Consider the following 26,791-nt stretch of genomic DNA (forward strand, 5'->3'; position numbering starts at 1 on the left):
GATTGCAACGTTCTGGCTTTTTGAAGCCCCCGCGGAGCTGTTCGCAGCCTGAGCGCAGAGGGTGAGCTCAGACCCCGTGGCTTCAAGGTCCAGGTGGTGACATCCCTGGCGGAAATGCCTAATGAATCCTTTCAAAAGCACAGCTCTATACGGTGGTGTCCTAATCCCGTGCCGGTTAGGTTTGACACTGTCCCCAGTTCAGTGCTCTTGGGACTGTTTTCAGTTTGGGTAACTTCATCCTGCTGCCCTGACATGGTGTGATGATCCCTCCTCCTCTCAGCTTCGATGAGGGTAAGGATTTAGCAACATTAATGAGCTGGAGATAGAATAGCAGGGTTCTTAAATGTTCGTATTACATTACCACTAAGACTGTCGAATAAAAACCTTTATTTGAGGCTGATAGTCACATCCAGTAGGACTGGGATAGATCTGACAGTTGGTATTTCTAAAACTAACTCTGATGCTGCCTGAACTGGGGGCAATTTTGAGAATTGCTGAAGAACATTAGGACACTGTTCCCTATAGAAAAATTCAGAGTCTGCTGTCCTATTTGACATGACACAGAGGCCACCTGCCCTGCACGTGCCTGTCCCGGGTTCGATCTCTGACATCCCATATGTTCTCCCAAGTCCGTTAAGAGTGACTCCTGAGTGGGGAGCCAGGAGAAAGTCTTGAGATCACTGTCTGTGACCCACAAACAAAAAGATCCTATTCGACAGGAGGAGAAATAAATACCAGGGAGGAAGATTAACTTACTGTAAATGTAGATTTCTGAACCAGACTACTCACAAATTAAGTGAATAATGGAAGTAAAAGGTTCTTTGCCTGCTGTAAGCTGCATCTGAAATGTCATGACTTATGGCTGTAAAAGCTTCAGGCTGCAAATTTAGTAGCTTTAGACTAAGCTATTTTTTGTTTGTTTGTTTTTTAAGTTTTTGTTTTATTGAATCACCGTTAAAAAAATACAAAGCTTTTAGCTATTCTTAAGATGTCATTCCATTAAACAATTTGTTCATCTAATGGCCCTGTGGCCTGTGACATATATGGGGCAGGTGGGCATATTATCTGCCTTCCAGTGCTTTACTCTATGACAGAGACTCTTGTTTTAGTCCTGAGACTAAAATCTTTGGGACTAGAATAGAGATATAATTTTCATAACTTGATAAGTGTCTTCCAGTCCCATGCATTTGGAAATACTATAATAACATTACAAAGTAATAATAAAAAGAATAAAAAAGGTAGAATTTTGGTTTTAGCACTCAGAATTGTGAGTGCTAAAAAATGGAAAGTACAGGTTGGAAATGGCAGTAATGTTGTGGGCTAGAGAAGGCAGGGGAATCATGAAGTCTTAATTTGAAATTTGCATCCTAAATTCAGAGTCAGAAGCACATAAGGGTCTCTTGCTCTGTCTCTCTAAACAGTCACTTGTTTCTTGTTTATGAAGGCTACTTCAGTTATCTTCCCATTTCCTGGTCTACTTCTCATCCATGAAGATTGCTGCTTCAACCTCACTTTTGACTTCACTTGCACAGAACCAACATTTTGCTAGTATTGGTTAATTCAATTTTCATTTGATTTCCTCCATGGGATAGCTGGAGTTTCAGATTTTAAAATTCCTAAAGGATGGAATTATGTCTGAGTTTTTCTTTTTCTCACAATTAGAAATGACTGGGAAAATAATACCCAATGTGCCATGGCATATTTTGCACTGGCTTAAGAAGCAGATAAAAATCTGTCTGATAGGGGGTCATCATTCCAGAGATGGAATTTGTCTATGTGGTTGGGATATCGATGGAGGTAGGTAGTAGGAGAAATAACAGCATGAAGAAAAGGAGAAGAAAACCAACCTGCTGGGTAACTTCTGTGAATTATTCATAGAACTTAATGGAACATCGTAAGTGTTCAGGTTGGGTACTCTAGCCATGGAATCAATAAGAACAAGTCAGGGTGGAAGGCTGTATAACAGAGAAAAGAAACAGCATATATAGCTTCCAAGTGACATCTGAATTTGAGTCTTAGTTGTGTCATATTTAGCTGCACATCCTTAGATCAGTTACTTAGTATTTTTATATTTTAAAATGTATTTTATTTTATTTATTTATTTTGTGTGGAGGGGAACACCTCGTGTTGTGCAGGGATTATTCTGGGTTCTATACTCAGGAATACTCATAGCAGACCACAGGAACCATATGGGATGTGAAATATTGTACCCAAGCTAGCCATATGCAAGGCAAGTGCCCTACACACTGTATTCTGGCCCCTACTTAGTCTCTTTAAAGAATTAGTCTCTTCATTAAAGAATTAATTAAAAAATTAAAATAATATGGGGCTGGAGCAATAGTACAGCGGGTAGGGCATTTGCCTTGCACATGGCTGACCTGATTTCGATTCCCAGCATCCCACATGGTCCTCTGAGCGCTGCCAGGTGTGATTCCTGAGTGCAGAGCCAGGAGTAACCCCTGTGAATTGCCAGGTGTAACCCAAGAAAGCAAAAAAAAAAGTAAAATAATAATAATTACATGTCACAAATATTTTTATGAGAAATGTGGACAATGTGAAAATAACTAGTTCATTGTGCCTAATATTATTTAAAGAATGTTATGTAATAATTATGTTATTAATATGATAATAATGTTAACATAATAATTAATGTTACACAATAATCAGTGGGTTTTGAAAATAAACGCACAGAATGATAATAAAATATTAAGACAGTGCACTTCATATCACATGTTGAAGTGGTGAGCAAGGCTTGTCTCCCAGTCCCCAAACAAATATCATACCTGTCGAAGTCAAAGCAAGATACTTCAGATAAGAAGCCTTCTGAATCAGAAGCAATGAACAAATCATGTAAATTTCAGTAACCCAGACAACTTCTGTTTGGGACTCATCCTAGATGAAAATTGCCCTATTATGAATGCATATCTGATCTATTTCTTACTGAGCAGTATGTCAAATTGGTATGGCTCATGTAAGTTGAGCTATTCTCATTTTGCAAGTTAAAAAATTGGTTATAGACTCAAAAGATCTAATTTTCAGAAACATCCTTATTTATATGCGCTTTTACCTTTGAATACCACTATTTTATATAACGGGGGTAAAAATTCATTCTACTTACAAATATCTAAAAATGAGGAGTGTCTTATAAAATTAAATCTTTGAAATCTTTTAAATGATTAAATATTCAACTTCTAAACTTGGGCCAGAGTTTATTATTATGACTTACCTAACAAGGTAGGTAGAGTGACATCCAGCACCACTGATGGCTCAAACAGAGGAAGCCTGAAGGTAGTAACATGAGGGTTCAAGTGATTTTCAAAAATTCCAAAGCAAACCTTTTCAAATGAGCAAAGTCCTAACGTCCAATCTTCTAAATGCCTATTTTATTACCCTAGAGTATCCAGAAGAAGTAGCTTCTACAATACCAGACTCACTGCTTTATTTTTCCTCATCTTTGATGTCAAAGGATTCCATCCCTAATTGTTCATTTTTGACTGCCATAAGATGGGTGGCCTGTGTTGGGGCCGTATTTCTGGCCTGCTTCGATGCGGAACATGTGGTCATCAAAGAAGATGTGAGGCCTTATCTTCGCCAGGATGGGACCTTTGGAGGATCCAGCGAGGAAAAGGGCTTCATCTATTTCTAGACCCCAACGGCGAAGTGTTTTCAGCACACGGGCACCTGAGCTGGCTGCACTCCTGGCTGTAACAAGGTAGGTCCTGATAGGGCAAAGTAGACGCTCATCTTTGGCATAAAATTTCTTTTGCATTCTTCCCAGTTCTTCCAGAAAGCATTTCATAGGAACCTGCAAAGAAACATATATCAGTGCTGTGATTCAGTGAGCTAAAGGAAGTGAATGATTAAAAACCATAGGAAGTTTATGATTTTATAAGATGACATGATAAGCTCATTGGAGGCGAGGCATGTATTACTATAAAGCCATATATGCCAGAAATTCTTGCATTTGGGTGGACATATTTTCTTATATTGGACCATCCTTGTGTTCCCAGAGTTAATGTAGGTAACAATATATCATATTTCAAACATTTTAAATGTAAATTATTATAAGTTTAATAATTCTATAAGTCATTAAACCAGGGCAACGGATAAGAACAATGAATAATAGGATACTTATTATTCTCCCATCAATTGTTCACTTGTCCTTACTTAAATTTTATTTCTAATGTTTTAATCTGTCTTTATTTTGGGACCACACCCAGTGGTCCTCAGAGATTGCTTTGTGCTCAGGGATCAGTCCTAGAAGGGCTCAGGGTGCCTGGGATTGAACCCAGATTGGCCATGTGCAAGGGAAGTCCACTAACTACCTGTGCTATCACCCTCACTTAAATTTTAAATTTGCTATTTTTTGAATTTCACCTCATTATACTCTATGCTCCATTGTCCAGTTGAGTTCTTGTTTGGCCTGAATCCAATTTTGTCTTATATCTACAATTGCTCTTTAAAACTACATACTTAGTTTTATCTTCAATCTATTTGAACACATTGAGTTTATTGTATCTGATATAAAGGTTACCACAGTATTGGATTTTTGTATGTGAGTCAATCTTGAAGTCTTAACTTTTAAAGCAAACACAGTTTTAGTTCATTTATTATCATTACATATATAGCTAATGGTTTAGTTTTAGTTTTTTTGGCACATTTTCCAGGCCTGTAAAGTTTTAGGAATTGTTCATTAGCATGTCGTTTTGTCTTTGTATGTCTGGGTTTCTTCTAAAAATCAGAAGGTTTATATTATTTTCTTTGACTGATTACCTTTATAGTATGACTTTATAGTACCTTATTTTCTGTTTTGATCTAGGATCTTACTATAATGAAATAATGAAGTTAGGATGCTTCTCACCTCTCCTTTGTTATCAAGTCTTTTATTTCATATTTATAAGTTCTTGGATTGGAGCGATAGTGCAGTGGGTAGGTGTTTGCCTTGCACGCAGCTGACCCGGGTTTGATTCCTCTTGGAGAGCCCGACAAGCTACAGAGAATATCCCACCCACACAGCAGAATCTGGCAAGCTACCCATGGCATATTCAATATGCCAAAAGCAGTAACAACAAGTCTCATAATGGAGACGTTACTGGTGCCAGCTCAAGCAAATCAATGAACCATAGGACAGTGACAGTGACTTATAAGTTCTTATATTTGAATTATTAGTTTGTTTCTACTAGATTTGCATGCTATTCATTAATCAGATATTATGCATCTTTACATATTTCTGAAATATTTTTCCTGTCTTGTTCTTCATTTTTTATTGGCTATAAATATCTATGATTTTCATTTCTAAAATTTAAATACCGTGATTTAGAGTTGTTCAAAATAACTGTTTCAGGCATTCAGTGTTCCAACACTAGTCAACCACCTTTGTGACTTCCCTCCACCAATGTCCCAGTTTCCCACACATCTCAAAGTCTTCCTCATTAACACATACAAGTTTACTTTATATATCTTGTTATAACAAAATGACAAATGGAATCATCAAAACAAAGATCAATAAAAGTCAATGTTGTCAATAAAGTTAAAATCTTCGTTTGGGGATAAACTGAGCTGACAGTTGCTAGTTGAGCCTTCTGTGCTTTTTTTTTTTTTTTAACTCATTGAGGTTGGTGGGCTTTTACAGGACTTTACCATCAAATTTGCTGTATTCCTTCTGGACTGTTATGTTTTTACTGCAAAATCTGGAGGCATTGCAGGGCATGTAATTTCTATATTTTTAAGGAAGCTAACAGTTATTATTTTTTGTGACTACAGTGATTTTCGTTTCTTGTATAAATATATTATATGCCCCTTTCTGTCTGAGTTAATAGTCATTTGCAGTTTTGCCAAAAGATGTTCACCATACTTGACCTCCCCAAATAACTTATGGAAATAATAACTTGAAAGTTTGGTATTTTAATAATAACTAGAAAGTATGGTATTTTAATAACTCGATGTAAAGTTTTAGTTGATTTAATGAACTTTTGACAAGATTTCTTTTTATTTTTATGTTGTCTCATAAGTTGTGTGCTACTATATTTTGAAAGTTGAGTGTTATGGATAAAACTGAGTACAGTTCAGTTTTTTCCCTATTTATGTGTATAACATTTCCAGAGAGTTATTTTTATATGCTCAAAGTTTAATTATTTTAGATTAGCATTATCTTCTATTCTCAATCACATAATATATAATTCATAATACATTAATACATCTATTAATTTTCTGATAATCCAAGACGTTTTCTTATTTATATTTTAAATTAGTCTTTGTAAGACTCATAGCCCTCTTTTTCTCACAAAGAACATACTTTCAGTGTTTTTCTCTAGGGATTCAGGTATGTGCATATTGGATTTTCTTTACCTTTGAATTCTTTTAGTCAGGTGTTTTTTAAAGAATATTTTCAGTTCCACACTTCTAAAGTACTAATATTTGACATTTTATCATAGCTTCCCTGATCCTCATGTATAACTTTGTCATCATAACTTTATTAAGTTTGAAAAGTCCTATTAAATGTTTAGTCTAAATTTTCACTTCTAATTTGGCAATTATTTCTAGTGATAGTTCCTCATCTGATATTATATTTTGTTCTTTTTTATTTACCTTTGTCTCATAATTTATTTCCATCTGATCCGTACTGGTCAAGTTTTTTATTCCTCACTCAGATAAATGTTTCCTTGACACATTAAAGAAATTCTAATGATGATAAAACCTATTACTTTCATACACACTATTCCCACATTAAAAAATATCTCTTATCAACTCTCTTTGGAATTAACTTTTTAATGAAAGTTATGTCTTATCTAGGTTATTATTTAGTCTTAATTTCTTTTGGAATTGGGGAAGTTTGGGGTCACATGTTTTGGTGCTCAAAGACTCTCCTCAGGGCTGATTCCTCAAAAGATTATATGTAATGCCAAGGATTGAACTGGTCTCACTTACTTAAAAGTAATTCATGTCCCAAAAGGGAGGGAATACACTCAATATACTCATGTGTGCATACATGGATATACACATATATGTGTACATATAGCTGTATATAAATTTGATAGCAATAACAAAAAATGAGTGTAATGTACTATTATTTTCTATCACCATATTCAAACCAGGCATCAAAATTCATCTTTATTACCAGTATATATGTTTTATAATGTATGTATTTGTATAGTAATAAAAACATTCAATAAGAAGAATAAATATAAGCATAAAAGCATAATAAAACTATGAAAATCTTTACTCTCATGAATTAAGTGATTTTGCTGAAATGAGAAAATTTCCCAAAAGAAACAACCTCAGAAGTGAGAAAGATAAAATAGGTAAAATTTAAATATGATTTTTCTATGCACGTAAAAGATTTGATTTTTGAAAATATTACAAATAAAGGGCTGGAGCGATAGCACAGCCGTTGGGTGTTTGCCTTTCACGTGGCAGACCCGTGTTCGATTCCTCCGCCCCTCTCGGAGAGCCTGGCAAGCTACTGAGAGCATGGAGCCTGCACGGCAGAGCCTAACAAGTTACCCGTGCGTATTGGATATGCCAAACACAGTAACAATAAGTCTCTCAATGAGAGACGTTACTGGAGCCTGCTTGAGCAAATCGATGAGCAATGGTATGACAGACAGACAAATAAAAGTCCATCTAAGTGACTTCTTTGGAGAATTCTATAAGATATCTGTAGCACTGTAGCACGTTGTCCCGTTGTTCATCAATTTGCTTGAGCAGGCACCAGTAACGTCTCCATTGTGAGACTTGTTGTTACTGTTTTTGGCATATCGAATATGCCACAGATAGCTTGCCAGGCTCTGCTGTGTGAGCGGGATACTCTCGGTACCTTGCTGGAATTGAACCTGGGTTGGCCGCGTGCAAGGCAAATATCCTACCTGCTGTGCTATCACTCCAGTCCTCTATAAGATATATGAAGAAGAAATGAGACCAACTACACACAACATCACCATAAGTCAGGAAGTATTTTTCTCATTTAATTTTGTGAGGTCAGCAATAATCATACCAAAATAAGATTAATTAAGAGAAAATCAGGAATGGAAACATAGTTCAAAATACTTAGTGCATGCTTTGCACATGAGTAGTTTGGGTTTGATCGCAGCCCTGCACTTTCCCCAAGTTCCTCTTGGAGCAATCCACAACAGAGACAAAAATAACCCCTGAAAACTGCTCACAGTGGTATCAAAACTGGAAAAAAAATTATCATGAGAACTGTAAAGTATATCATTCATCAATACAAGAATTTGTAAAAGTTTTAAGATTGGAGTTAGTAGCATATAAACAAGATAATACATTATGATCAAGAGAAAATTTTGCTAAAATAAATTTTATATCAGCAGATTAAAGAGAAACATTCCAATCAATGCAGAATGGACATTTGATAAAATTCAACATACTTTGTTATAAAATCTCTAAAGATTATAAATTAACTGCTTTAACCTGATAAAAGACTCTTGAAAAATTGTATATAATATTTAGTGTGAACTTCATTATACCATATTTGAGGGATAACCATTGTGTTTTATTATTTATTTCACACCAAAGATTATACTGTATTTTAAAAACAAGGGCAATAAAAAGGCAAAAATAGGAATGGGAACATAAATTAAGTGCCTTTATTCACAGATTATCAAAATAAAAAATCTTAAATAATCATCAAAGTATTAGTAGATTGTAGAATAACATTGGTTTTGTTCTGTCAGCCTTGCCACAGGGAACTTAGTTTACTTTAAAGCAATGTCCATTCTGTATGGACACAGGAAGACAGTTAATATTATGCTTTGTAATCTGGGAGCTGATTGAATCCAATAATATTTAATCCTGGGCATCTGCTTTCTCAAATCAGTTTCTCTTAGTTCCTAGCACCCCAAAAGCAGGGTCTGATGAGGGACGGAATGGACCCAGGGCAAGCTGTGAGCTACCCTGGCATCGAAATGGGCCAGGCCAAAGTGCCACAATACTCAACTATAAATTGAGAGCATGGTCATAGACAAATGCTGTTATGATTCAAAAGTAACACAATACTAGGACCCTGATGGGGTCTAGTCTAGACTGACCTGACCTGAGGACTGTGGTCTGGAATATATAGTGAGATGTCCTCAGGAAGATCCAAACTAAGTTTGATATATCTTTTACTATGCTCATACAGAATGACATTGCTAGAACTATTAGAAGTAGATTTACTACAACTAATTAAGTGGATTACTAGCTGAGGAAGGAAGAAAGCAACACACCCTTGTTTGGATCCCACCCTTGAGCAGATCTCCTAGTAATCTGGAGTAATATCTTTAGATGAGATTTTGTTAATCTCTTGGAGGAGTGGTTTTACCCCTCTTTGTTGTTTTGTTAGTGTTCAACCCACCTTTGTGTTACCGCCCTATGGCCCTATGTGATTGCTATGTAAACTAAGACCTTAAGAGAAGTGGAGAGAAGACACAGAAGAGAGGGAGAAGAGGCAGAGTAAGACAGAAGCAAGGAGAAGAGACAGAAGCGGAGAGAGGACGTAGAGGCAAGACAAAAGCAGCAGAGAAGACACAGAGGAGAGAAGACAGAGAGTGGAGAGAGAAGACACAGAAGCAAGAGGGAAGACACAGAAGCAGAGAGAAGACACAGAAGCAGAGACAGAGAGAGGTCGGAAGAGACCAGAGGAGAGATTACAGGGACAGATACAGAGATAGAGAGACAGAAGAGAGCATAGCGGCACACACAGAAGCGGAGCACAAGGAGGAGCGACCCCAGTCTGGTCCATACACAGCTGCTCGAGAGCACTGAATGCAAGTGGCAAGAGAGAGAGAGAGAGCGCTGCCCCAGGAGCCCCTGAACAACACAACACACAGCACATCATCCCCTCCTGCGCGAGCGCGCGTTTGTATTTTTTTACAGTAGATATCTCAGAAGACTTTGTAGCAAAGACACAGGATAGAAATATGGGATTAATACATATATATACCAATTATATTTACTGTTTACTAGCAATAAATGTCAAAATAAAAAAATTAAAATCATTTATAGTCAGCACCAAGATTTAACATAGGTATAAAAATAAAAATTATAACTATCTGCTCAAACTTGTAAAATATTGATGAAATGAAGATCATAAATCTTTAGAAATTTAAAAGATTTACACTAGTTACTCTCAAGAATTACTCTAAACCTATGACACGACTGTCCTATTGCTAAAAGGATAATCATTTTTTTAAAGGAATGAAAAGCCAATCATTTTTATTGAATGGTGATGAAACAATTAGGACTAATAATTTTCTATCAGCAAAGTGCTAAAAATGAACATAAGGCTATATTTTGCCTAAATAAAAAAATAACGAAAACTGAATTGTAACTCTAAAATACAATACCTGAAATTTGAAACTCAGTTATAAGAACAGAGATTTTTGTGAACTTAAATTAGGTACATGTTTATTAGGTACAGCACTAAAAACAATTTATTAATTGATCAAATTAAAAGTGATATTTCTCTCATTGAAAGACAGTAAAGGATATTAAGACAATGAAAGACAAGCACAGATGAGGGAAAATATTTTCCAAATACATATCAATTAAATAACTTTAATTCAGCAAACTCTTAAAATCTTAAGAAGCCAACATGCCCGCAAAGCAAAAGACTTCTTTTGTTAAATAACATATATAATGATAAATAAGGAACTCATGAGCTAATCAGTACCTACTGTCATTAAATATAAAATAAAACCACAATAAGCTACAATTATGGTTATGTAGCCATTTTTAAAAGAAAAATACCAACTTCTGGATAAGATGCAGAGCAACATAGTTTCTCATGCTGTGGTGTATTAAGTGATACATCACCTGGCTAACTAGTTTGTTTATATATTTTAAAGTTAAATATGTACTTCTCATGTGACCTGGAAATCTGACTCTTAGAAATTTACCCAATAGAAACAAGGCCTAATTTTTATATTTACAGACAGAAATCAGATGTAAATGCTTAATGTGGCCTTATTTATAAATTCATAAATCTGGACATGAACACAGTATTCTCCAGGCAATATACAGATAAGAAAATAGATATGTTCATAGAAAATACTATCACATGAAACAAAAACAACACACAGACAGGTTCGGGGGGTGGCGGGAGGAAAAATGGGGACATTAGTAATGGGAAATGTACACTGGTGGAGAGATGGGCATTGGAACATTGTATGACTAAAACGCTATTATGAACAGCTTTCTAATTTTATATCTCATGGTGATTCGATAAAAAATAAAATGTTCAGAAATTGAAAAAAAAGTAGCATGTTAGAATGGCCTGGAGGAGTCTCAAATGCATAATTCTAGGTCTGATTTAAAATATCAGACTGGTTCCATTTCTCCCTATCTGGAAAAGACTTACCTCTAGGGGTAGAAATGTTGATTTTTTATAAGCCCCTGATATAAGGAAGTGAATAACCATAAAGAGGCTAAAGAAGATGTTATAAATTTATTGAGTATTTTGAATTTGCCCATGGCTTAATGACTCTGTGTTTGTTGGTATACGAATATTAAATGGTTAATTTTACCTTTTCTAAATTATAACTCTTATTCACAGACATCCTATCCCCCACCACTCCTCACATAAGGATAATTATTCTAGAAGCAAGAAGTAGAGATCAAATCAGAAGACATTCCTTGAAGTTATAGTGTCACTTGCCATAAGTTTATAAATTCACTTGAATGTAAAAAAAAACCAATAACAAAACAAAGCAAAAAAGGCAAAATCAAACAAAACACACACATACACATAGTTTTTCCATTGTGAGATCTATTGCATAAAGCTTTTAAGTATCTGTTTGTACTTAAATACAAATAGATGTATAAATGGCAATATTTCTTACCTTCAAGAAGAGCTGAGAAAAAAATTACTACCCTTGACAATTAATTATTGATTGTTGAGAATGGGATTATTCATCGTTTTATTCATCATTTTAGATTAAGATAATTCTCCTTTTTTTCCAGAGAATTTTATTGTCTTAAATATCCCAACTAGGAAATTACAGATTTTGTTATTTTGGACCATGATTTGCAATACTTCAATTCATGAATGAATTAGAAAATAACTGGAATATTAGTTTAAGTTGATTAGGCATTATTAATATGTACTTATTTAACTATCAACACTTTTGTTCAATCCTAGCTCTCAGGTTTGTGGATTTTCTCTATTAAGCAATGAGTTTGAATCATGGACTGAGAATTCAAATGTTTAGTTGCTTATTGGAATGATCTTACCATTTTGAGATACTTTTACGGAGAAAATTCTGGTAAGACTCATAGAGACATTTCCAAAGGACAAATAAAAGAATGTAAAATAAGACTAAAGTCAACAACGTAGGCTTCAAAAATGAGTTCACAAAATCATGGAGAGTTAGTGAAAAGAGAACTGCCTAAAATAATTTAAAAGCCATCACAATAAATATTTGCATGTAAGAAAGAAGTCAATTAAAATTAGTCAGATATCCTTGAACCTACCTGTGCAGGAGGCTTATTCTCACAGAGACTGTCATGATAGAATTTATCCAGCCCGTGTTCCTTAGCAATATGCTCTCCTTCTTCAGCAAAGAGAATGGCGTCCCCATCAAAGGCCACACGGAGCTGTGTGTCACAGTAAGTCATGTCCTTGGGCCCATCATACATTGTTGCAGCAGCTATCCCTGATAGATCATGGAGATTGATTAATGCTCTCATCAAGGCAACAAGTTTATTTCACAAACAAAGGGAAAACTTTCCAAACTTATTTCCTCTCTCGCTAATACCTGACTCAGTTCCTCACAACCACACACCCTGACCATTTAAGAGATGGATAAATATATAAAATAGTTTGTAGGGCTGGAGCGATAGCACAGCGGGTAGGGCGTTCGCCTTGCACGCAGCCAACCCGGGTTTGATTCCTCAGCCCGTCTGAGAGCTCAGCAAGCTACAGAGAGTATCTCGCCCGCACAACAGAGCCTGGCAAGCTCCCCGTGGTGTATTCGATATGCCAAAAACAGTAACAACAGGTCTCACAATGGAGATGTCACTGGTGCCCACTCGAGCAAATCGATGAGCAACGGGATGACAGTGATACTCAGTAATTTGTAGGGCAATCCTTAAAGATGTCCATCTCCAGGAAAATGAAAATCCTAAAAGGCAAATTTAATGGCTACCTCTTGTAAAATCACCTCGACAGGAAAATACAGCAAGTCAATAAGCCAAATAAAATGTATTTGAAGCTCAATTATAAGTAATCACTAGAGTAAACCTCTTTGTTAAAGGGGAAAACAAAATTAATACCTTCTTGTATTGCTTCCTGAACTTTCTCACAATCGGAAGAAAGATAGAAATTGGTTAGATATGCTTTCAGATAGCCAACGGGGCTTTTTCCACCAGTCAGACAGAAGCGGTCAATTAGTAATCCTAATGAGAAATGAAGCAAAGAACAAACTAAATGTGATACTCTAAATGCAAATGAAAGTTACTTTAGGAATAACTGAATACCTACTGATACTGAAAAATGCACTGGTACTGAAAATGTCTCAGCAGCTTAATATTCGAGGTTGGATAGATTTGGTCTATGATGCTTTTGAAGTACCTTTATATAGGACATGCAAATTTACTTTGTGTTTGTTTGTTTGGGCCACACCAGGCCATGCTCAGAGTTTACTCAGCTCTGCACTCAGGGATCACTTCTGGCAGAATTTGGGGGAATTATATTTAGGGTGCCAGATTGAACCTAGGTTAGCCGCATGCAAAACAAGTGATCAACCTACTGCACTACCCCTCTGCCCTCCCAGCCTCATCCAAATTTACTCTACTACATTTTTTTGTGCAAACGTCGTCCTCATTATGGAAAAGAAAATCTTCACAAAAAAACTCATTTAAACGACTGGATTTTAGTGACTCTTTTTGTACCTGTTGTCGCTATATAATTTTTTTCTTTTTTAGTTGAGGCAAGAGCTTGTTTTTCATCACTGTTGTTTCAGGAGTCCCTTTTCTTTTTATTGATGCAACAATGATATACAAGAATCTAAATATTATGTATTTTAGGGTACAATGTGACCACACCACTTCCAGCCCTCAAATTGCCAATACAGTCCTTTCATGTCCTTCCTTCCATCCTTCCACTTTGGCTTGCTCAGTTCAGTCTAAGGCTTTAATATTTATTAAGTATTGTCTATTTATTTGATTTATTTCTCTATCATGGGCTGGAGCAATAGCACAGCGATAGGGCTTTTGCCTTTTACGTGGCTGACCCATGTTCTATTCCTCCGCCCCTCTCAGAGAGCCCGGCAAGCTACCGAGAGTATCCTGCCCACATGGCAGAGCCTGGCAAGCTACCCGTGGCGTATTGGATATGCCAAACACAGTAACAATAAGTCTCACAATGAGAGACTTACTGGTGCCTGCTCAAACAAATCGATAGCAACGGGATGACAGTGACTGCTCTATCATACCAAATATGAGAGTAGAAGTTTTTTATCACACCCATTCAAAAAGTAAATTGTCACATCAGGTGTATCTTCAAAGTGTTGAAACCCCTCCAGCCTTCATCTATTGAACCTCTTCCACACAGCCTTTGTTTCCCTATTTTCTCCTCTCCCTTAGGGAAGCATCAGGTATATTCTAAGAATCTAAGGACTAGTTTTTAATTGGTGTCATTTGTGTTCTTGCTTTATTTCTTTATAACCCACATACTAATGGAATAATCTGACATTTGTCTTTTTAATTTCTGACTTACTTTGTTGAACATTAGAATCTACAAATTTATTAAGACTTTGTAAAAGGGGAGATTTCATTTTTTTTCTTGTAGCAGAGTTGTATTCCTTTGTATGTAAATGCTACATCTTTATCCACTCATCTGGTACCTGATCATTTGGTACCTGGATTCACAATGATTTGTGAGAAGTCTAATCGTGCTTTTTTCTCTTAAACTATAGCTTTCTCACTTGTTGGAAAGGCCAGTCAACAAGTTGCTCTAATTTCAGTGCCATACTATTTTTATTTCCTGACATTTTGTGAAATTACAAGGATAGGATACAAAATATTAATTTGTGATCACATTGCTTTCTAGTCGAGAAGTTAAGAAAAAACACTTGATGTCAGTGAGTCTTATAAAGAAGATACCCATGTAGACTACAGATATATTATAAATAGGTACAAGCTGGGGGCAGAGTGAGAATACAGTGGGTGGGTGCTCGCCTTGAGTGTTGCTGACCAGTGTTCGATCCCCAGTACCCCATATTGTTCCTGGACCACCACCAGGATGATCCATGAACATAGAGCAAGGAGTAAGCACTGAGCACCACTGGGTGTGGCTTCAAAGCAACAACGACAAAAGAAAAACATAAATAGGTACAAGCCCTCACGAAAATAATTTGCTATATGATTCAAGAACCATATACTAGATAATATCTTTTGATCTAGGGTTAAGTTCTTTCTTCTAGATTATTCTAAAGGAATAATTGAAGCAATGAAAATAGTAAATTTCTCAGACATTGTTTTTATTTAAATTCAACAATGTGAGAGTAGTTTAAGTATTTACCTTATGTATATTATCTATCCATTCAAAATATATTAGATATATGATAAATCAGATATTTATAAAGCAGAACTTCTAATTAAGTTTACCATTTGTAGGAAAAACTAAGTATACAGAATCCAGCAATTGTTGAAATGGAAGTATTTGGTAGATATTTACAAAATACCTCCTTTCCACTTAACCCAAGATTTGTCATAAGTAGCACAAAAGTGTGCTCTATAGATCTTTAAATAATATTCATTTACTGATCAGAAAATTATTTGGTTGCATAGGATTTCAAAAAAAATGATTGATATATATTGCTTCTCTTTTCAAGAGAATCACAGTTCCTTGAGAAGGTATGTAGCAAATAATTATAACAAAGATCATGGCAAAGAGAAGTATAAATTTTATTTATTCTCCAGAGAGCAATATCGGGTAGGGTGTTTGCCTTGCACACAGCCGACCTGGGTTTGATTCTTCTGCCCCTCTCAGAGAGCCCAGCAAGCTACCGAGAGTATCCTGCTCACATGGCAGAGACTGGCAAACTACCCGTGGCGTATTTGATATGCCAAAAACAGTAACAAGTCTCACAATGGTGAAATTATTGATTACTAGTGCCCGCTCGAGCAAATTGATGAACAACAGGACGACAGTGCTACAATTTTACAGCCTCCAGAGACAGGATAACTATTGCAAGTGAAAGATTATTTTCTGAGCACATAGATTTTTATTATCCTAATTATCAGACTGAGTTTTTTAATAAGAAAGGATTTAAAATTTTTCTTCTGGGGTCAGAGAGATAGTTCAGTTGGTAACGTACTTGCTTTATATCCAGCCAACCTGGGTTCAATCCTTGGCACCCCATATGTTCCCATATGTCAGAAATGACCTCTGGGTACAGAGCCAGGAGTTAACCTGAACATCATTCTGAATACCACTAGGTGTGACCCCAAAATAAAAAAAAAATTTTCTTCTAAATAATGTAATCTTCACTATAGTATGACACAATATAGAATATATATATGGAATAACATATGTGTGACATTGAGTAATAACTCAATAGAAAGAACCTATTATTTAACTAAGAATGACTTATAGGAGTAGGATACTTAGGTTTATTTTTCACCACACTGTGCTCATAGAGATGAGTATCATAAGGAACCGGATGCATAAACGAAGCTGCACTAGAAGATTAGGCTTAATCAGTTCATCAGCACCATTTGTGATTCCTCTAAGAGCACAGTGTGATAAACCTAAGTAACTCCATGAGCACAGTGTAGTGAATAGAAAAACCTAAATAACTGGTATATGATGGATCTTAATTAAGTAATACCTTCAGTTTATTTAGTGACTACTCTATGCCACTCATAGTAAGCCTTTTATATATGCTCTCAGTTTTTGTGTCATAATTCTGTGAAATCTACATTTTTTAGGAGAAAACTTTTAAACATTTTCTCAGTAAAACATAAGTTTGATAATTTTGACAAAAAAACAACCCCGTAACTTGTAATAAATCTTTTTTATACTTTTTGATTTTTTGACCACATCTGTCAATGTTAAGTGTAATATATCTCGATCTTTTATAAATGTCTTATTTAAACCTAAAATTTAGATAGCTTAACTTTTTGTTTTATAAATCAATAGGACTGTTAATATCACTTAGAAAATAGTTTCTTCAGTAAAACAAAACAAGAAGTTGGGATGTTTTACAATAGGAAAAAGGGAGATTTTTCTCTTAAAGACAGATTATACTTATAGAAATGCTATGAAGATAGTAGAGCCAATTAGATTTCTCATGTGAAGAAATAAAGACAATTTTGTCGGCAGGAGACTGGATTTGTATGTAGAGAGAATAGCCAGGAAGGATGGTATTTTAAGAGAGGAAAGGAAAGGTGAAAACCTTTAAACCTTTAACACATATCTGTGGTTAGCAAGAAGTTTGATCACAAAGAAAAATTCTCCAGGTTCACAGCTCCTTGAAGTCAAGTTCAGAAGTGAAAAACATAAAGCAGAGAAATATATTGCAGGACCTGGGATTAAGACTTTGAAATTCACACTTGACAAGTTAAATCCAGAGCTTTGGGCTCAACTCCGTGCTGAAGTTAAAAATGAACATGGTCCTTCTTGTTCTGACATAGGCAAATAAACATTCCTCACGCCGAAGGGGGTGTCAGTATCAAAGACACTGCATTAGTTAGACCGCAGTTAGCACAATAACATGGCTTCTCTCTTCCAGAGCAGCAAGCTATTCTTCCACATGGTATTTATTTTACTTACCGTAGTGATTGACGCTGTTTATAAGACGCACTCCCACTTGGGCATGGTTATTAGTCATCAGTACAATATCAAATAATTCCTGCTCATCAGGATACAATTCACGGAGTCTACAATTGACATGCTGCAGTGCCTGTAGGTTACAAACACCAGTGAATGTAAAGAAGGCCAGACAAGGTGAATATTGGAAATCTGGAGAGAAAGGATACCATCAGTGTCAAATTAAGACACTGACATTTCTTTCGTGAGAGATGATGGCTTCTTTAAGGCAGGGATGTGCCACTCATTCATGTATTTTTACATAATCTCAGTTAGTGCTTACTGATGGGTGATCTTCACGGAAAAATATTTCGTCTTTGGCTTATTGGGATTATCATTTGGACAAAGAAAGGTTGGATCAGCTTAACCCCTTATGCTTTCTTTTTGACTGGTGAAACTTACTTTATCAATCATGAACATTCTTATTGTGAGAAAATGAAAAGACATCTTGAAATTTTATGGGGGCCATGCTAATGGTTATCTGTATCATGACCTTACTAATGGTTTCTAGATTATTCAAATGTTCATGTGTTATCAAAGTGATTACTTAAGTCTATTTTGAGGCTTTTCATTTGTGATTTTTCCCACGCTTCTACCATGCCCTATAATTACTCATTTGTATAGTAATTATACTCAAAGTTTCTAGATGCCTTTTGTTATGATGTTTTTGTATAACATATAATTTATTTATATACATTATATAGGTGCCCGCTAGAGCAAATTGATGAACAGGATGACAGTAATACAGTGATACATTATTTAGAATATCAAAATTATTTGTGCTATACATTTCAGTTTAAATTCAGAGAACCTTACTTTCTGTTAAAATATTTAAAATGATGCCACTGACAAGAGCATCTTACATTTCTTAATAAGTTGTGTTTGAGGACAAGAGCAACTAACATTTTTTAAAATTTATTTTTTATTGAGACTGTGATTTTTAAAGCTTTACACAGTTCAGTTTTAAGCATACTATGCTCTGCTACTTAGAATTGTAAACTCCTTGTTGCTTTCTTCTGGTCTTTCTAGGAAGTGAACAAGGGATTTTTACTTCATGAAGCTCAAATTCCCAAATACAGAGCTTTGGTTTGGCCATCCCTTCCTCCACAGACCGGAAGTCTCTGTAAAAGCATAAGATAATTAAGGTCAAGAATAACAAAAATGCCAGGAATTATAAGGAAACCTAGGTGAGATTCCCACGTGTGGGCCTCTGTCCTTCCCTTGTCATCAAGGGTCCTGGCCAAAGACAGCTATGCAGCATACCTTGACAAAGCGGAAGGCAGGGCCGGGAGTTAGAATGACATTCTCATTCATAAGCTGGTACTCCATGTACTTTTCCAGACCTTCTTCTTCGTAGACTTTCCTGCCATCATTCATGTTGAAGAGTGTCTGGGATGATATCGCAATGGTGATGGCATGTTTGGGTTTGGGCTGCCGAGAGGAACACCAGAGAAAGGACCGTCAGGTACTTAAAAGAAGCAGGAGTGGTTTTCTACCAGCGTCACATGGAAGGAGAAGAGCAGCTAACACAAACATCACGTTGTTTAAGATTTATTTTTTATTGAGTATATTATAAAGTTTTTCCGTTAGTTGAGTTTTAGGCAATGCTATATCCAGCTACTTAGAATTGTAAACTCCTTAGCGCTTTTTTTCTGTGCTTTCGGGGAAGTGAACAAAGGTTACTCTACATGTTACAGAACTGAGACTTCACTGAAGATTCCCAGGTACAGAGCTTTGGTTTGGCTCTCAGAAGGGAAAGCCCTAGGATGATGGAGAGAGTCAAGGCTGCGGACCTGGAGTCTGCAGAGGGGAGGTGTGTGGGGGAGAAGCAGAAGGCTGGGAACTTCTCTGAACCCTTGAGAGGAGAGAGACTATGCTGGGCCGTGAGGGAAGTCCCCGGAGTACTGGGGAGGGGGCCAGGGGTCCTGCTCACCGGGCGAGGTCTTGAGCAGCTCGGTGTCTTCTCATACAGCGTCCGCACAGATGCCCAGTAGGCTTCTTCATCTTCATCCTCTTCCTCCCGCTGCTGCGGTGGCCTGGCCAATTCCGACATACAGTCACGATCCGCCTGAGGGTTGTACACTGGCCGGCGCGGGGGAGGACAGTAGGGCGGTGGCTGGTTATAGGACTTCCATTCGCTAGGCGGGGTGCGGGAATAGTCACGGTGTTGACCCATGTCCCGGGGATCCCGCATATCTCGCATTCCACTGGGAGACCAGGTGTCAGGACTCTCATGCATCTTGCTGCTGCGCCGAGAAGAGATGGGCTCTGGTTGGGATTCCGGAGGGGTGGGAGGACAAGAATCTACTGGCTTGCTGGGTGTGTGCTGCAGAGGCGGTGTGGCTGGTGAAGGCTGGGCAGATAGCTTTGGTGACTCTTGCTGGCTAGGGGATGTAGATGAGGTCCTGGAGGTGGTAGAGCTGCTGGGGACCTGGAGAAGTAAAGTAGGAACCTGCATTTGATGCTCATCTGGAGCATCTTTACCCCCACCCATCACCCTCCCCCCAACACCACACACACACACACACAAACACACACACACACAAACACAGAATCAGTGAATACTCCTTTATTTGTTTTATTCTTAGCCTTTAGATGGATCTGGATCCATCTCATTTCCTTTAATTGGTACTTAAAGGGGCCAGACACTTCAAGATATTTTTACATATTTTATCTTTCTATTAAATACTAGAGGAAATCCCATCCCCTAACCCCCTCTCTCCTATCTCTCAGTACTTCATACTTCTTTACTCTTTTTTCACAGATTTTTCTTCCTTCCCTTTTGGCAGCTGAATTGAGTTTGTGAAGTTCTATCACTTCCCTCCTTTGTATGACTGGTCAGAATCCCCAGGTAGAGCAGTGTTTGAATAAAGGATCCTACTACTGCCTCTCAGTGTGACCATCAATTAATACAAAAAACAAGACCAAATACTGTCACAAACGACTCTACAAAGTATTTGAGGGCATCATCTCCACTGTTACTAAGGCAGAAACTGCTAGAAGTAATTATTGGTAAGCTGAATAACTGCCGACTGCCTTTATAGCTCCTTAGGCCACTGACACTCATTTCGAATGAACTTAATAAATAGAAACTATTGTAGAGAAAGGATACCTTTACCAATGTGTGCAATACATTATTATGTCTCTATGTTATTTCAGATATCATGTTCTTGGTTAGGTCATTGAACCAATTCTTAAATATGTAACTGAATTACCAAGAATATGTTTTCTCAGTGACTGAATTTCTTAAATATCTATTTAGATAGAAAACTATTACTGATTCTTATGTGATCAGGCCTAGTTAACCCTTTAAAGTACCACATAAACTCTCACTATTCAACAGTTTAGTCCTTTGTTGCCTGATCACCCTCTTTTCTGAGTCTTAGATACCCAATGAATAGTTGTTAAATTAATGAAGGAATAAACTCTTAATTTTAAAGAGTTTGATCGTTAAGTAAAAGCTTATGGACTTAAGAAATTTTGTTTTAACTTAGCTCCATTAGCACTATTGGTATAAAATATTATTTATTTCTATGTGTTTTAGACTATGGGACCTTGGTATGTTGTTATTTTTTTCCTGTCAGGGAGACTAAAGTGACTAAAGCAAATGAAGTGTGTAGAACAGGGCCTGGCACAAAACAAGCATCGATATTGACTCTTACTACTATTACTTTTATTATTATTTCATTATGCACTCCTGCCTTTCAACTTGATCTCTACCTTAAGACTGGCTGTCTTGCTTCTGTGTTCGTCTATGGATGGAGCTCTTGTTGATGGTGTTCGTGAAGTTCCTGACCACTGATTTCGTACGATGTAACCTCGAGAATCTGTCTTCGGCAATGATAAATCTTGTGATCCCTTTGAAGGAGAGAAGAGACCCAAGGATGTAATTCCCCGCACTACCACATTTTGCTTGATGTATCTAACAGAATAGACATTTTAGACTCTATATAACAGCATCTAATGAGATCTCTAGCTTTTGTGACCCAAGGTTATCTATGACCACACTATTCATGATGTGTCTCACAGAATAGCCATTTCTGACTGAATGTAACATCACCTAATGAGAACATCTCTATCCTTTATGACTCATGGTTGTTTATGACCACTCTTTCCAGGACGTATCTAACAGAAGAGCCATGTCAGAAAAAATATAGCAGCACTTGATGAGAAGATCTCTGGCCTATATGAACCAAGGTTGTCTATGGCAACCTTGGCCCTGTGTTCTAGAATATTCTAGATCAGACCCAATCCTAGCTTCTCTGGAAAGCAACAAAGTAGAATCCATCTAAAAACAGCCTACAAAATCAAGAAAGCTAATCACATATTCTCTTATATGGAACTTAGTAGAGTTGAGCATTTTTTCTTCCCTTTTCCCACTTATTTCTTAAGGGATAATACACATATAATAACAGCCACATCCCCTCCTCACCCCCGCCCCCTCCCAGACTGCAAGAGAAAGGCTGCTGATGCCTAAACAGAGCTTCAACAGAGCTCCAAGGCAGTTGAATAAGTGGGAATAGAAACTTAGTATTTCTTTCTGAAGAAATGAGAACAGAGGAGACCATGGAGAGGCAAATGGAAGAGTTTCTGTTCCCCACATCCTTCCCCTCACCCAGATTGCCTATAACTCCCCTCCAAAATCAGTAGTTGGATCTCTGCTCACCCTCATACTGGTCATCTGTTGGCCCTGTTGCCACAACAGGCACATGTGAATATAAATACGTATTGTGCGGCAGGGGCTAAGAAGTACTGTTCCCTCAGCTGCACAAAGGCAGCGTCTACACGACGTGTGACCTCTCATGGGGCAACATCTCAGCATGTGATTCGGATTGCATGCACGTCTCATCTGAAAGAGTGTGCAGAAATTGGTCAATGCAATGGCCAGAATCCCCTTCCATCCCTGACTTAAGCAAAGACCAATCTCCTATTATAGGCTGAGCAGAGGAGATGGTTGTGTTTTCTACACCATATACTCTATAGGGGTATGTAGACTGGAGGGGAAGTCAAGGACCTGCTTATTCTAGATTTCCTTAGCCTTTCCATGAGGACAGTAGGTAGCCCATACAAACTTAATTGACAATCCAGTCTTCTCTCCCAGAACTCCCAGCCCTGCAATATTTTCTACTATACTTTCTGCTCTTTGATTCTTTTACCAACTTTAAAGAGTTCAGCTCACCTGAGTATTCAGACGAACTCCTGATTTCTCAGAATCTCTTCGTTTGTCTGAGTCTACACTGTCTTTTGAGTATCTTGATCCAGTCTCATTCTTGATATAGAAACAAAAAATTTTTATTAATTTTCAACCTCAGGGACATTATACTCCTTGGGGTTGAGTATAAAAGGATCTATAAGTCAGAATTTCTCTGTCAATGTTCACAAATTATCAAAAGCATATAGATTTTAAAATATAGTCCCTTTGACAAGCATGAGTAAAATAATATTAGAAAAAAGTTTCTGTAGATGTTCATTGGTCTATAGATTTAAGGCAAGAAGTGTTAAAAACTGATTATATGGAAATTCTTTGGTAGAATTTTCTAGGGCTCAAATATTTAGATGAAAATATGTATTTGCTCCCATAGAATGACTATAAAGTATTTTTTCTCCATTATTATTTAATGAAACTTTTTCTTTTGCCATACATATTTGAAATTTATGTTAATAAACTACAGCTCCAATTTTGTGTCAACTTAAGTCTCACAAAGTTAGTTTAATTTTTATAATAAATACCTTATTTAGGGAATTACCACAAGGGTGTGGGGGAATAGAAGGTAGTTAAGATAGAGGAGGATCCATTATGACAACATTACTTGGAAATGAACACTCTGGACAAGACCTGAGTGTTGATAGTAGGTAAAAGGATATATATGATAACCTTTCAGCATCTGTATTGCAAGCCATCATTCCTAAAATGAGAGAGAAAGAGAAAGAGAAAGAGAGAGAGGAGAGGTGTCTACCATAGAGGCAGGTGGGGATGTGGGGGTGCCTTGATGGGTGGTAGGGAAACTGGGGACACTGGGACTGGGAAATTACACTTGGAGGGATGGGTGCTGGAACATTGCATGACTGAAATGCAATCATGAACAACTTCATAAAAAAATGTAAAGAATAAATCATACTTTTTAAAAATAAAAATTAATTAAAATCCCTTACTCCTATACATATCTGTCTTCTGTCATGTTCCTTGTGTTACTTAATTTTACTCATATATAGTGGGAAAAAATACTTATTATTAAATATAGCAAAGACCATGAAGGAGAGCGCAAGATAACTCACTTCACAGAAACTTATTCAATTGTTTGTTCTAGTTCCAATTGCAATAAATATTACTGTATTGGTGCTACATATGTGGATTTTTTTGCTAACTCTGTTAATTACAAAAATAGCTTTAATAATGCAATCATGTTTAGTGTTTATATCTTTAGGTCATCAGTGTTTGTCTTTGACCAAGTTGTCTTGGGGCATATATTCCTCATTTAATGTTCTGTGCCTCCTCCCAGGAAAAATATGATCAGTATTAGTTGACTGAGATAGTGATTACAGAGATCGGCAACCTGTGGTCCCAGAACTAATCCTAAAATCCATCAACATCCCACCAATCACCACAAAATCCTGTATCTTCTAACTCCAAAAGATATTGTAAATACAATTTTTCATCCTCCCTATTTCTCATTGCATCGTTCAAAGCCGTGGACCCTCATAGACCTTCTTTATAAGAGCATTGAAAAAAGTGTAATGGCTTCAACTCTTCCCAATTTGTGATCTCATTTATCTAGAGTGATATTTATAAAACTGAAGTCTAGTTATGCTTTGTTTATGGATTCAGTCTTCATTCATTTGGTCAGAAAGATCAGGGTCTCATGATGTACCCTTCCTACCTCCAAACTTGCTTGCACTCTACTCAACACCTTAACTCTATTTTCCTTATGCAAAATGCCTTGTATTTTCCTACATACAACCCATATCTCCTTGCAAAATTCTCTTCCCTCATTGTTATTCAAAACCAAGTTTGGTGTCACTTGAGAGATATCCATAGTTTTAAATATGAGTTTGTGTTTTCTATTTCTTTGGTATATATTTTTATTGAGTACTGAACTGTATCTTTTTTTTTCTATATCTTCTTCCTTACTATGCTGTCATCAAAAATAGTCATCAAAACTTGTCATCAAAAAAGCAGTCTGTGTTTTCACTTCATAGTTCTCACTTGTGAGGAAAATTCTTTGACGTCCTTTGGCAAGATTCTTAAATCTTCAATTCACTTACCTTCTTTTTAGGTTTCAAAGATGTTTGACTCATTTCTTCGAACTTATTTTGTTGTTAAGCAGGTTTTTGTTTCCCCAGCTCCATTTCCTGCTGTTTCTGCAGCTGAGTCCAGGCTTGAAGTGGTGAAATCTCAAATTCATGACATCATATGTGATTCCATAGTAACAAACTGACTCTCTGAATGTGACTAAAAATAAACAGTACTATTTCTGTGTACTCGAGTACATTCATTCATAACCATTATATGGTTTATTAGGAATTGGTGTGTAAATCATAGTTTAAGTGTTTAATCTGTAAAATATCAATATTACTTCTTTCTTTTTTAAATATTATGAAGCGTGACTATGTCACAACTGGATAAATCCCATTGCTGTTATGATTTCTGGAAAAATTAAAATGAATATAAAACTATTTTGTAGCTCCAGTTGTTATCGTTCTTCTGTATAGACTGGAGAAGAAGTGATGATAAGTCCAGTTTGACAGTTATATTGTTTTTTCGAGCTTAGCTATAGTGTTTAGTGTTTCTTTCCCAATAGTGAGGTCATTTGTTTTCCACAGTCAAACTGATAATTGATAATTACCCTCTATTTAAAGCTGCTTACCTCATTCTTAAATATTAAGGCACATTATGTGCCCATTTTGTATATATACAGACACTATGTTAAATCAAGATCCTACCTGTGGTTTATAGTTCTTTATTGTACACTCCTGGCTTTTATCTTCACCCAAACACTAGGTTACATATATGTATGTTATGCCAGCCACAGTTGGTGAAATTATTATGGATCAAAACAGATTTCTGATTTTGTGTCAAAGTCAATCACTTAACTTAAATATTTGAAGAAGCTTTTGGCAACTTTAAGTTTTTCAGAAATCCTCTAGAGAATAAAACATTTAGGTTTGAAGTTTGACTATCTGGATTTGACTATTTTATTTTATATCCCCCATCTCCCAGGTCTCACTGTGATTTGAGCAAATTGTTTAATTTTCCTAAATCTCAATTTCTTCATTTATAGGAAGTACATCATAATGGCACCGATATCATTTGATAGTTGTGATGTTGTCCTATTAAACAAATTTGTGAAATGACCAACATTCATAAGTGATTAGTGTTACTATTTTTATTCATAACTTTTCTTAGCTGTACTACAGAGAGAAATAGAGAAATCTCTTGTCTAGTTCCCAATTTACAATTTTGTTGTAGGAACAGAAGTTTAAAAGTACAACATACATGTGTAACCAATATAGTGTTAATTTGGCTTTTTTTTTTCATATGCCAAAATTCATCAATTTGTTCGAGCGGGCACCAGTAACATCTCTCATTGTGAGACTTATTGTTACTGTTTTTGGCATATCCAATACGCATGGGTAGTTTACCAGGCTCTGCCCCACAGGCGTGATAATCTCAGTAGCTTGCCGGGCTCTCTGAGAGGGGCAGAGGAATCGAACTCGGGGAGGCTGCGTGAAAGGCAAACGCCCAACCGCTGTGCTATCTGTGTGTGACAGTGTGATGCCAAAATTATTCTTGGCGATGCAGACAAATTAAAAGAGATCAAGCTGAAAAGTGGCAGATATTAGAGTAGTGGTTCAAAATAAAAGTTCTGGGGCCGGAGCAATAGCACAGTAGGTAAGGCATTTGCTTTGCATGTGGCCAACCCAGGTTCAATCCCCCGCATCCCTTATGGTCCCCCATGCACCGCCAGGAGTGATTTCTGAGTGCAG

At 36.7% G+C, this 26,791-nt stretch overlaps 1 protein-coding gene across 1 annotated transcript; it reads right to left on the bottom strand.

Annotated features, from left to right (window-relative positions):
* Window positions 1-3,484: 3,484 nt before the first annotated feature.
* NT5C1B (5'-nucleotidase, cytosolic IB) lies at window positions 3,485-25,102 on the bottom strand. The gene is made up of 10 exons (XM_012932931.2): window positions 25,070-25,102; window positions 22,986-23,075; window positions 22,473-22,655; window positions 21,527-21,664; window positions 19,740-20,237; window positions 19,070-19,237; window positions 17,771-17,900; window positions 13,267-13,389; window positions 12,466-12,647; window positions 3,485-3,805 (listed from the first exon to the last, which is right to left on the bottom strand). Exons 1-10 carry the CDS (start codon window positions 25,100-25,102, stop codon window positions 3,485-3,487), a joined length of 1,866 nt encoding a protein of 621 aa, XP_012788385.1.
* Window positions 25,103-26,791: the final 1,689 nt, after the last annotated feature.

This window comes from Sorex araneus, chromosome X (assembly GCF_027595985.1).
Source record: "Sorex araneus isolate mSorAra2 chromosome X, mSorAra2.pri, whole genome shotgun sequence".
In the NCBI taxonomy this organism is placed as follows: Eukaryota; Metazoa; Chordata; class Mammalia; order Eulipotyphla; family Soricidae; genus Sorex; species Sorex araneus.